At 52.6% G+C, this 13,589-nt stretch overlaps 1 protein-coding gene across 2 annotated transcripts in view; it reads left to right on the top strand.

The window, feature by feature from the left end:
• The window catches only part of gckr (glucokinase regulator), a 61,018-nt gene extending 52,252 nt beyond the window's left edge, over positions 1–8,766 (top strand). For both annotated transcript variants that reach the window (XM_031901949.1, XM_031901948.1), the window contains 3 exons: positions 839–988; positions 1,829–1,963; positions 8,354–8,766. In XM_031901949.1, the coding sequence (XP_031757809.1) occupies positions 839–988; positions 1,829–1,963; positions 8,354–8,524 (456 nt within the window). In that variant the 3' untranslated portion in view covers positions 8,525–8,766. The remainder of the gene's footprint in view (positions 1–838; positions 989–1,828; positions 1,964–8,353) is intronic.
• Positions 8,767–13,589: the final 4,823 nt, after the last annotated feature.

Genomic DNA, 13,589 nt, shown 5'->3' with positions numbered 1-13,589 from the left:
TGCATGTTGCCCCTCCACCTACCTTCCTTCTCTTGCTATGTGCCCTCCCTCTCTCCCTGCCCATCTATCTTCCTTCTCCCCCTATCTGCCCTCCCTCTCTCCCTGCCCACCTACCTTCCTTCTTTGCCTATCTGCCCTCCCTCTCTCCCAGCCCACCTACCTTCCTTCTCTGCCTATCTGCCCTCCCTCTCTCCCTGCCCACCTACCTTCCTTCTCTCCCTATGTGCCCTCCCTCTCTCCCTGCCCACCTACCTTCCTTCTCCCCCTATCTACCCTCCCTCTCTCCCTGCCCACCTACCTTCCTTCTCTCCCTATGTGCCCTCCCTCTCTCCCTGCCCACCTACCTTCCTTCTCCCCCTATCTGCCCTCCCTCTCTCCCTGCCCACCTACCTTCCTTCTCCCCCTATCTGCCCTCCCTCTCTCCCTGCCCATCTATCTTCCTTCTCCCCCTATCTGCCCTCCCTCTCTCCCTGCCCACCTACCTTCCTTCTTTGCCTATCTGCCCTCCCTCTCTCCCAGCCCACCTACCTTCCTTCTCTGCCTATCTGCCCTCCCTCTCTCCCTGCCCACCTACCTTCCTTCTCTCCCTATGTGCCCTCCCTCTCTCCCTGCCCACCTACCTTCCTTCTCCCCCTATCTGCCCTCCCTCTCTCCCTGCCCACCTACCTTCCTTCTCTCCCTATGTGCTCTCCCTGCCCACCTACCTTCCTTCTCACCCTATGTGCCCTCCCTCTCTCCCTGCCCATCTACCTTCCTTCTCTCCCTATGTGCCAAGATATGAATGGCTCACCACAAACTGCCCAACTGCCCCACTCACATGTATCTGATTTACCTGCAGAAATTCCAGAGGGAACTGAGCACCAAGTGGATTCTGGACACGGTTACGAGCGGCGCCTACGCCCTGAGGGGAAAGATCTTTAGGAACTTTATGGTGGACTTTAAAATCACTAATTCCAAACTGTTCCACCGGGCGGCGTCGGTTCTGCAGGTGATGCCCCCTTCTTTCTGCTCTCACCCGGCTTTGTTTGGCATGTAGGGGCCCAACTTCCTGTTGGTAATAATTCTGTGCAACAGCAGGAGTAGTGCCAGCAGGGGTAGTATTAGCAGCAGGGGTGGTATTAGCAGCAGGGGTGGTATTAGCAGCAGGGGTAGTATTAGCAGCAGGGGTGGTATTAGCAGCAGGGGTGGTATTAGCAGCAGGGGTAGTATTAGCAGCAGGGGTAGTATTAGCAGCAGGGGTAGTATTAGCAGCAGGGGTAGTATTAGCAGCAGAGGTGGTATTAGCAGCAGGGGTAGTGCTGGAAAGGGTAGTATTAGCAGCAGGGGTAATATTCACAGCCGGGGTAGTATTAGTAGCAGGAGTAGTACCAACAGGGGTAGTATTAGCAGGGGTAGTGCCAGTAGTAGCAGGGGTGATATTAGCAGCAGGGGTAGTGCCAGTAGCAGCAGGGGTAGTGCCAGTAGTAGCAGGGGTGATATTAGCAGCAGGGGTAGTGCCAGTAGCAGCAGGGGTAGTGCCAGTAGCAGCAGGGGTAGTGCCAGTAGTAGCAGGGGTAGTGCCAGTAGCAGCAGGGGTAGTGCCAGTAGCAGCAGGGGTAGTGCCAGTAGTAGCAGGGGTAGTGCCAGTAGTAGCAGGGGTAGTGCCAGTAGTAGCAGGGGTAGTGCCAGCAGGGGTAGTGCCAGTAGTAGCAGGGGTAGTGCCAGCAGGGGTAGTGCCAGTAGTGCCAGCAGGCTGTAGTACTGTAGTACCAGTGGTTCTGATAGTAACAATACAGTACTGGAAGTCATTATGTGCCCAACTGACCTACTACATTTGTACCCCCCACAGAGGGTAACGGGGCAGTCCCAGCAGCGCTGCACAGAGGTTCTGCTCCAGTCCATTTACGGGGAACAGACCCTCTCGGAGCAGATTAGGAACAGAACCATTGCCGGACATGTGGGAGCAGCCGCCTCGCAGGACAAGGTGACAGTTACAGTAGATAATGTGGGCGGGCAGGTGGGTGGAGTCACACTAGGGGAAGCCAATGAAGCCCAAATAGAGTACCATAATTATGGGATGCCGGGGGGAGTGCCATAGTCCGTACACAGTGCCATAGTCCAAATAGCGCCAGGGCATGTGTGCACCCCCCCTGCCTGGCAGTGCCCCCCCCATAACATTCGAGGTCCCACAGTTCTGCTGTCGGTTGGGTCAGTGATTCCCTAGGTAGCTACTCTTATTGGTTGGTTCAGTGACCCTTTACTACTTTTTTTGGTTTGGTCATGTACCTTCAGTACTCCTGTTGGTTGGGTCAGGGACCTTCAGTACTCCTGTTGGTTGGGTCAGGGACCTTCAGTACTCCTGTTGGTTGGGTCAGGGACCTTCAGTACTCCTGTTGGTTGGGTCAGGGACCTTCAGTACTCCTGTTGGTTGGGTCAGGGATCTTCAGTACTCCTGTTGGTTGGGTCAGGGACCTTCAGTACTCCTGTTGGTTGGGCCATGGACCTTCAGTACTCCTGTTGGTTGGGTCAGGGACCTTCAGTACTCCTGTTGGTTGGGCCATGGACCTTCAGTACTCTTGTTGGTTGGGTCAGGGACCTTCAGTACTCCTGTTGGTTGGGTCAGGAATCCTTCAGTACTCCTGTTGGTTGGGGACCTTCAGTACTCCTGTTGGTTGGGTCAGGGACCTTCAGTACTCCTGTTGGTTGGGTCAGGGATCTTCAGTACTCCTGTTGGTTGGGTCAGGGACCTTCAGTACTCCTGTTGGTTGGGCCATGGACCTTCAGTACTCCTGTTGGTTGGGTCAGGGACCTTCAGTACTCCTGTTGGTTGGGTAAGGAATCCTTCAGTACTCCTGTTGGTTGGGTCAGGGACCTTCAGTACTCCTGTGGGTTGGGTCAGGGACCTTCAGTACTCCTGTTGGTTGGGTCAGGGACCTTCAGTACTCCTGTTGGTTGGGTCAGGAATCCTTCAGTACTCCTGTTGGTTGGGGACCTTCAGTACTCCTGTTGGTTGGGTCAGGGACCTTCAGTACTCCTGTTGGTTGGGTCAGGGATCTTCAGTACTCCTGTTGGTTGGGTCAGGGACCTTCAGTACTCCTGTTGGTTGGGCCATGGACCTTCAGTACTCCTGTTGGTTGGGTCAGGGACCTTCAGTACTCCTGTTGGTTGGGTAAGGAATCCTTCAGTACTCCTGTTGGTTGGGTCAGGGATCCTTCAGTACTCCTGTTGGTTGGGCCATGGACCTTCAGTACTCCTGTTGGTTGGGTCAGGGACCTTCAGTACTCCTGTATGTTGGGTCAGGTATCCTTCAGTACTCCTGTTGGTTGGGTCAGGGACCTTCAGTACTCCTGTTGGTTGGGCCATGGACCTTCAGTACTCCTGTTGGTTGGGTCAGGGACCTTCAGTACTCCTGTTGGTTGGGTCAGGGATCTTCAGTACTCCTGTTGGTTGGGTCAGGGACCTTCAGTACTCCTGTTGGTTGGGTCAGGGACCTTCAGTACTCCTGTTGGTTGGGTCAGGGACCTTCAGTACTCCTGTTGGTTGGGTCAGGGACCTTCAGTACTCCTGTTGGGTCAGTGATCCTTCAGTACTCCTGTTGGTTGGGTCAGGAATCCTTCACTACTCCTGTTGGTTGGGTCAGGGATCCTTCAGTACTTCTGCTTGTTTGGTCAGGAATCCTTCAGTACTTCTGCTTGTTGGGTCAGGAATCCTTCAGAACTTCTGCTTGTTGGGTCAGGGACCTTCAGTACTCCTGTTGGTTGGGTCAGGGATCCTTCAGTACTCCTGTTGGTTGGGTCAGGAATCCTTCAGAACTTCTGCTTGTTGGGTCAGGAATCCTTCAGTACTTCTGCTTGTTGGGTCAGGAATCCTTCAGAACTTCTGCTTGTTGGGTCAGGGATCCTTCAGTACTCCTGTTGGTTGGGTCAGGGATCCTTCAGTACTCCTGTTGGTTGGGTCAGGGATCCTTCAGTACTCCTGTTGGTTGGGTCAGGGATCCTTCAGTACTCCTGTTGGTTGGGTCAGGGATCCTTCAGTACTCCTTTGGGTTGGGTCAGGAATCCTTCAGTACTTCTGTGGGTTGGGTCAGGGATCCTTCAGTACTCCTGTGGGTTGGGTCAGGGATCCTTCAGTACTCCTGTGGGTTGGGTCAGGGATCCTTCAGTACTCCTGTGGGTTGGGTCAGGAATCCTTCAGAACTTCTGCTTGTTGGGTCAGGGATCCTTCAGTACTCCTGTTGGTTGGGTCAGGGATCCTTCAGTACTTCTGTTGGTTGGGTCAGGGATCCTTCAGTACTCCTGTTGGTTGGGTCAGGGATCCTTCAGTACTCCTTTGGGTTGGGTCAGGGATCCTTCAGTACTCCTGTGGGTTGGGTCAGGGATCCTTCAGTACTCCTGTGGGTTGGGTCAGGGATCCTTCAGTACTCCTGTGGGTTGGGTCAGGGATCCTTCAGTACTCCTGTGGGTTGGGTCAGGGATCCTTCAGTACTCCTGTGGGTTGGGTCAGGGATCCTTCAGTACTCCTGTGGGTTGGGTCAGGGATCCTTCAGTACTCCTGTTGGTTGGGTCAGGGATCCTTCAGTACTCCTGTGGGTTGGGTCAGGGATCCTTCAGTACTCCTGTGGGTTGGGTCAGGGATCCTTCAGTACTCCTGTGGGTTGGGTCAGGGATCCTTCAGTACTCCTGTTGGTTGGGTCAGGGATCCTTCAGTACTCCTGTGGGTTGGGTCAGGGATCCTTCAGTACTCCTGTGGGTTGGGTCAGGGATCCTTCAGTACTCCTGTGGGTTGGGTCAGGGATCCTTCAGTACTCCTGTGGGTTGGGTCAGGGATCCTTCAGTACTCCTGTGGGTTGGGTCAGGGATCCTTCAGTACTCCTGTTGGTTGGGTCAGGGATCCTTCAGTACTCCTGTGGGTTGGGTCAGGGATCCTTCAGTACTCCTGTGGGTTGGGTCAGGGATCCTTCAGTACTCCTGTGGGTTGGGTCAGGGATCCTTCAGTACTCCTGTGGGTTGGGTCAGGGATCCTTCAGTACTCCTGTGGGTTGGGTCAGGGATCCTTCAGTACTCCTGTGGGTTGGGTCAATGATTTTGTTTGTTTATTAATATATTGTTGTACAGCACTGCGTACATAAGCTATATAAATAAAAATATACACACATACATACATACATACATACCTACCTATAGATACATACCTACCTACCTACCCTCAGATACATACATGCCTATACATACCTACCCACAGAGACATACCTACCTATATATCCCTACCTACCCTCAGATACATACATACTTACCTATACATACCTACCCACAGGGACATACCTACCTATATATACCTACCTACCCACAGAGACATACCTACCTACCTATACCTACCTACAAACAGATACATATATACCTATACATACCTACCCACAGATACATACCTACCTATACATACATACCTACCTATACATACCTACCTATAGATACATACATACCTACCCTCAGATACATACATACCCACCTATATATACCTACCCACAGATACATACCTACCTATACATACCTACCCACAGAGACATACCTACCTATATATAACTACCTACCCACAGATACATACATACCTTCCTATACATACCTACCTACAAACAGATACATATATACCTATACATACCTACCTACCCACAGATACATACCTACCTATACATACCTACATACCCACAGAGACATACCTACCTATATATACCTACCCACAGATACATACATGCCTACCTATAGATACAAACATTCATACCTACTCAAAGATACATACCTACCTACCTATACATACAGTACCTACCCACAGATACACACTTACTTACCTACCTACCTATAGATACATACCTACCTACCCACAGATACATACATACCTATCCACAGATACATACATACCTACCTATACCTACCTACCTACCTATAGATACATACCTACCTACCCACAGATACCTACCTATACATTCCTACCTACCCACACATACATACATACCTACCCACAGATACATACATACCTACCTATACATACCTACCTACCCACACATACATACCTACCCACACATACATACCTACCCACAGATACCTACCTACTCACAGATACATACATACCTACCTATAGATACCTACCCACAGATACATACCTACCTACCTATAGATACCTACCTATGCACAGATACATACCTACATACATACCTATACATACCTACCTACCCACAGATACATACCTACCTATACATAACTACCTACCCACAGATACCTACCTATAGATACCTACCTACGCACAGATACATACATACCTACCTATAGATACCTACCTACGCACAGATACATACATACCTACCTATAGATACCTACCCACAGATACATACATACCTACTTATACATACCTACCTACCTATAGATACATACATACCCACAGATACATACATACCTACCTATACATACCTACCCACAGATACATACATACCTACTTATACATACCTACCTACCTATAGATACATACCTACCTACCCACAGATACATACATACCTACCTATACATACCTACCCACAGATACATACATACCTACTTATACATACCTACCTACCTATAGATACATACCTACCTACCCACAGATACATACATACCTACCTATACATACCTACCCACAGATACATACATACCTACTTATACATACCTACCTACCTATAGATACATACATACCCACAGATACATACATACCTACCTATACATACCTACCCACAGATACATACATACCTACTTATACATACCTACCTACCTATAGATACATACCTACCTACCCACAGATACATACATACCTACCTATACATACCTACCCACAGATACATACATACCTACTTATACATACCTACCTACCTATAGATACAAACACTGGAGGTCTCCTTTTACTTCTGTAGGTGCTTCCGGTGGCCACCTATATATACCTACCCACAGATACATACCTACCTATACATACCTACCCACAGAGACATACCTACCTATATATAACTACCTACCCACAGATACATACATACCTTCCTATACATACCTACCTACAAACAGATACATATATACCTATACATACCTACCTACCCACAGATACATACCTACCTATACATACCTACATACCCACAGAGACATACCTACCTATATATACCTACCCACAGATACATACATGCCTACCTATAGATACAAACATTCATACCTACTCAAAGATACATACCTACCTACCTATACATACAGTACCTACCCACAGATACACACTTACTTACCTACCTACCTATAGATACATACCTACCTACCCACAGATACATACATACCTATCCACAGATACATACATACCTACCTATACCTACCTACCTACCTATAGATACATACCTACCTACCCACAGATACCTACCTATACATTCCTACCTACCCACACATACATACATACCTACCCACAGATACATACATACCTACCTATACATACCTACCTACCCACACATACATACCTACCCACACATACATACCTACCCACAGATACCTACCTACTCACAGATACATACATACCTACCTATAGATACCTACCCACAGATACATACCTACCTACCTATAGATACCTACCTATGCACAGATACATACCTACATACATACCTATACATACCTACCTACCCACAGATACATACCTACCTATACATAACTACCTACCCACAGATACCTACCTATAGATACCTACCTACGCACAGATACATACATACCTACCTATAGATACCTACCTACGCACAGATACATACATACCTACCTATAGATACCTACCCACAGATACATACATACCTACTTATACATACCTACCTACCTATAGATACATACATACCCACAGATACATACATACCTACCTATACATACCTACCCACAGATACATACATACCTACTTATACATACCTACCTACCTATAGATACATACCTACCTACCCACAGATACATACATACCTACCTATACATACCTACCCACAGATACATACATACCTACTTATACATACCTACCTACCTATAGATACATACCTACCTACCCACAGATACATACATACCTACCTATACATACCTACCCACAGATACATACATACCTACTTATACATACCTACCTACCTATAGATACATACATACCCACAGATACATACATACCTACCTATACATACCTACCCACAGATACATACATACCTACTTATACATACCTACCTACCTATAGATACATACCTACCTACCCACAGATACATACATACCTACCTATACATACCTACCCACAGATACATACATACCTACTTATACATACCTACCTACCTATAGATACAAACACTGGAGGTCTCCTTTTACTTCTGTAGGTGCTTCCGGTGGCCATAGTGAGTTTGCTGCGGAACTGCGCGGTACAAGAGGCCAGGTCCCGGGTTGACTCCTCAGCGTCCATTCGCGCCGCCATTGAGTCCTCTCTGAATGTGCCCGGGAGGAAGAGGGGGGCAGAGGAAGGCTCAGGGAGTGAGGGGCGCAGTCGATGAAGGACCCACTGGCTTCATTCACAGAACAGATGGAGCGTTTGGCCTGAGGACTGGGGGTGTCGGGGGGCTATTTGCACAAATCCCGCGCTTTCTCTTTAACCCCCCTTGTTCCACTGATACTTTTCCATTGGTCGGCGCCATATATTACTTCCTGTACTGTGACTGTGTCAGAACCCAAAGAGCTTGCAATCAGATCAAGGAGCGGGGGGATGGGGGAAGTTCATATAAAAAGTTACATGCTTTCAGCTTTCCATCTGTGAGTGAGAGGGGTGTGGCTTCATGGGAGGGGGCGGGGCTTGGGCATCGGGACACTGTGGGCGACAATAAATGTTCCTGGGAAAATGTAAAAATGGGGTGAATGTTCTTCTTGTGACCCACAAACATCACCTTTATGGGGGGCTGCTGTTACTAACCCTCATATGTAATATATGTTTGCCCAGGGGCAGTAACCCATAGCAACCAATAAGATGTTTGCTTTAAAATAGGTCACTCGTAACTAGTAGTATGCTGCCTGCTGATTGGTTGCTATGGGTTACTGCATTACATAACCCCCCATACTCCCCTCCCACTCTCCATCCAGGCAGCAGTGCCAGGCTGTGCCCACAGGGGGCGGGTGGGGTATCTATTATATAATAGGAAGGTGCCTCTTACTGGAAGGATTTCTGTAAATTCCCCTCAGTGATACACAAACACGTGGGGCCACATTCCCTCACAGCACATTGCTGCCATGCCTCTCTCTACCTGCCCCGGCCTGGGGCAACTTCTCCTCTTGTCCTGGTATCTGGCTCGTGACAAGTTTAAAGGGGAAGTATACTTCTTCCAAACCAGCGGCTGGCGCTATTCCATTGCATCCTATGGCTCCCAGCTAAACAGAAGAGACCAACTGCAAGTGACAAATCCATCACTGATGCACCGCAAAGACTTGTGGGTGAGGGAGAACTGGCAATGAAGGTTTAGTTGCCCTTTAAACAAGGTATATTGTAGGACACTGTGTATGTGCTGGGCCCCGGGGCCCCACAGTATCAGGTGTTAGAGTTCCAGCAGCCAAACTCCCCGGGACACTGTGTATGTGCTGGGCCCCGGGGCCCCACAGTATCAGGTGTTAGAGTTCCAGCAGCGCAAACTCCCCCGGACACTGTGTATGTGCTGGGCCCGGGGCCCCACAGTATCAGGTGTTAGAGTTCCAGCAGCCAAACTCCCCGGGACACTGTGTATGTGCTGGGCCCGGGGCCCCACAGTATCAGGTGTTAGAGTTCCAGCAGCCAAACTCCCCGGGACACTGTGTATGTGCTGGGCCCGGGGCCCCACAGTATCAGGTGTTAGAGTTCCAGCAGCCAAACTCCCCGGGACACTGTGTATGTGCTGGGCCCGGGGCCCCACAGTATCAGGTGTTAGAGTTCCAGCAGCCAAACTCCCCGGGACACTGTGTATGTGCTGGGCCCCGGGGCCCCACAGTATCAGGTGTTAAAGTTCCAGCAGCCAAACTCCCCGGGACACTGTGTATGTGCTGGGCCCCGGGGCCCCACAGTATCAGGTGTTAGTGTTCCAGCAGCCAAACTCCCCGGGACACTGTGTATGTGCTGGGCCCCGGGGCCCCACAGTATCAGGTGTTAGAGTTCCAGCAGCCAAACTCCCCGGGACACTGTGTATGTGCTGGGCCCCGGGGCCCCACAGTATCAGGTGTTAGAGTTCCAGCAGCGCAAACTCCCCGGGACACTGTGTATGTGCTGGGCCCGGGGCCCCACAGTATCAGGTGTTAGAGTTCCAGCAGCGCAAACTCCCCGGGGCACTGTGTATGTGCTGGGCCCCGGGGCCCCACAGTATCAGGTGTTAGAGTTCCAGCAGCCAAACTCCCCGGGACACTGTGTATGTGCTGGGCCCCGGGGCCCCACAGTATCAGGTGTTAGAGTTCCAGCAGCCAAACTCCCCGGGACACTGTGTATGTGCTGGGCCCCGGGGCCCCACAGTATCAGGTGTTAGAGTTCCAGCAGCGCAAACTCCCCCGGACACTGTGTATGTGCTGGGCCCCGGGGCCCCACAGTATCAGGTGTTAGAGTTCCAGCAGCGCAAACTCCCCGGGACACTGTGTATGTGCTGGGCCCCGGGGCCCCACAGTGTCAGGTGTTAGAGTTCCAGCAGCGCAAACTCCCCGGGACACTGTGTATGTGCTGGGCCCCGGGGCCCCACAGTATCAGGTGTTAGTGTTCCAGCAGCGCAAACTCCCCGGGACACTGTGTATGTGCTGGGCCCCGGGGCCCCACAGTATCAGGTGTTAGAGTTCCAGCAGCGCAAACTCCCCGGGACACTGTGTATGTGCTGGGCCCCGGGGCCCCACAGTATCAGGTGTTAGAGTTCCAGCAGCGCAAACTCCCCGGGACACTGTGTATGTGCTGGGCCCGGGGCCCCACAGTATCAGGTGTTAGAGTTCCAGCAGCGCAAACTCCCCGGGGCACTGTGTATGTGCTGGGCCCCGGGGCCCCACAGTATCAGGTGTTAGAGTTCCAGCAGCGCAAACTCCCCGGGGCACTGTGTATGTGCTGGGCCCCGGGGCCCCACAGTATCAGGTGTTAGAGTTCCAGCAGCCAAACTCCCCGGGACACTGTGTATGTGCTGGGCCCCGGGGCCCCACAGTATCAGGTGTTAGAGTTCCAGCAGCCAAACTCCCCGGGGCACTGTGTATGTGCTGGGCCCCGGGGCCCCACAGTATCAGGTGTTAGAGTTCCAGCAGCCAAACTCCCCGGGACACTGTGTATGTGCTGGGCCCCGGGGCCCCACAGTATCAGGTGTTAGTGTTCCAGCAGCGCAAACTCCCCGGGACACTGTGTATGTGCTGGGCCCCGGGGCCCCACAGTATCAGGTGTTAGAGTTCCAGCAGCGCAAACTCCCCGGGACACTGTGTATGTGCTGGGCCCCGGGGCCCCACAGTATCAGGTGTTAGAGTTCCAGCAGCGCAAACTCCCCGGGACACTGTGTATGTGCTGGGCCCCGGGGCCCCCACAGTATCAGGTGTTAGAGTTCCAGCAGCGCAAACTCCCCGGGACACTGTGTATGTGCTGGGCCCCGGGGCCCCACAGTATCAGGTGTTAGAGTTCCAGCAGCGCAAACTCCCCGGGACACTGTGTATGTGCTGGGCCCCGGGGCCCCACAGTATCAGGTGTTAGTGTTCCAGCAGCGCAAACTCCCCGGGACACTGTGTATGTGCTGGGCCCCGGGGCCCCACAGTATCAGGTGTTAGTGTTCCAGCAGCGCAAACTCCCCGGGACACTGTGTATGTGCTGGGCCCCGGGGCCCCACAGTATCAGGTGTTAGAGTTCCAGCAGCGCAAACTCCCCGGGACACTGTGTATGTGCTGGGCCCCGGGGCCCCACAGTATCAGGTGTTAGTGTTGCAGCAGCGCAAACTCCCCGGGACACTGTGTATGTGCTGGGCCCCGGGGCCCCACAGTATCAGGTGTTAGTGTTCCAGCAGCGCAAACTCCCCGGGACACTGTGTATGTGCTGGGGCCCCGGGGCCCCACAGTATCAGGTGTTAGTGTTCCAGCAGCGCAAACTCCCCGGGACACTGTGTATGTGCTGGGCCCCGGGGCCCCACAGTATCAGGTGTTAGTGTTCCAGCAGCGCAACTCCCCGGGACACTGTGTATGTGCTGGGCCCCGGGGCCCCCACAGTATCAGGTGTTAGTGTTCCAGCAGCGCAAACTCCCCGGGACACTGTGTATGTGCTGGGCCCCGGGGCCCCACAGTATCAGGTGTTAGTGTTCCAGCAGCGCAAACTCCCCGGGACACTGTGTATGTGCTGGGCCCCGGGGCCCCACAGTATCAGGTGTTAGAGTTCCAGCAGCCAAACTCCCCGGGACACTGTGTATGTGCTGGGCCCCCGGGGCCCCACAGTATCAGGTGTTAGAGTTCCAGCAGCGCAAACTCCCCGGGACACTGTGTATGTGCTGGGCCCCGGGGCCCCCACAGTATCAGGTGTTAGAGTTCCAGCAGCGCAAACTCCCCGGGAACACTGTGTATGTGCTGGGCCCCGGGGCCCCACAGTATCAGGTGTTAGAGTTCCAGCAGCCAAACTCCCCGGGACACTGTGTATGTGCTGGGCCCCGGGGCCCCACAGTATCAGGTGTTAGAGTTCCAGCAGCGCAAACTCCCCGGGACACTGTGTATGTGCTGGGCCCCGGGGCCCCACAGTATCAGGTGTTAGAGTTCCAGCAGCCAAACTCCCCGGGACACTGTGTATGTGCTGGGCCCCGGGGCCCCACAGTATCAGGTGTTAGAGTTCCAGCAGCGCAAACTCCCCGGGACACTGTGTATGTGCTGGGCCCCGGGGCCCCACAGTATCAGGTGTTAGAGTTCCAGCAGCGCAAACTCTCCGGGACACTGTGTATGTGCTGGGCCCCGGGGCCCCACAGTATCAGGTGTTAGTGTTCCAGCAGCGCAAACTCCCCGGGACACTGTGTATGTGCTGGGCCCCGGGGCCCCACAGTATCAGGTGTTAGTGTTCCAGCAGCGCAAACTCTCCGGGACACTGTGTATGTGCTGGGCCCCGGGGCCCCACAGTATCAGGTGTTAGTGTTCCAGCAGCGCAAACTCCCCGGGACACTGTGTATGTGCTGGGCCCCGGGGCCCCACAGTATCAGGTGTTAGTGTTCCAGCAGCGCAAACTCCCCGGGACACTGTGTATGTGCTGGGCCCCGGGGCCCCACAGTATCAGGTGTTAGTGTTCCAGCAGCGCAAACTCCCGGGACACTGTGTATGTGCTGGGCCCGGGGCCCCACAAGTATCAGGTGTTAGAGTTCCAGCAGCCAAACTCCCCGGGACACTGTGTATGTGCTGGGCCCCGGGGCCCCACAGTATCAGGTGTTAGAGTTCCAGCAGCCAAACTCCCCGGGACACTGTGTATGTGCTGGGCCCCGGGGCCCCACAGTATCAGGTGTTAGAGTTCCAGCAGCGCAAACTCTCCGGGACACTGTGGAACGTTTGTGCCCCCCGAGGGCAATGAGGGATGTTGGCTCTGGGTTCCTGGGTGCAGTTCTTTGCCAAGAATCAGGGTGCACGGGTCATGCAGGA

This window comes from Xenopus tropicalis, chromosome 5, assembly GCF_000004195.4.
Source record: "Xenopus tropicalis strain Nigerian chromosome 5, UCB_Xtro_10.0, whole genome shotgun sequence".
Classification (NCBI taxonomy): Eukaryota; Metazoa; Chordata; class Amphibia; order Anura; family Pipidae; genus Xenopus; species Xenopus tropicalis.
Note: the sequence above shows the minus strand (reverse complement) of the source record. Positions and strands in the feature narration are given on the sequence as shown.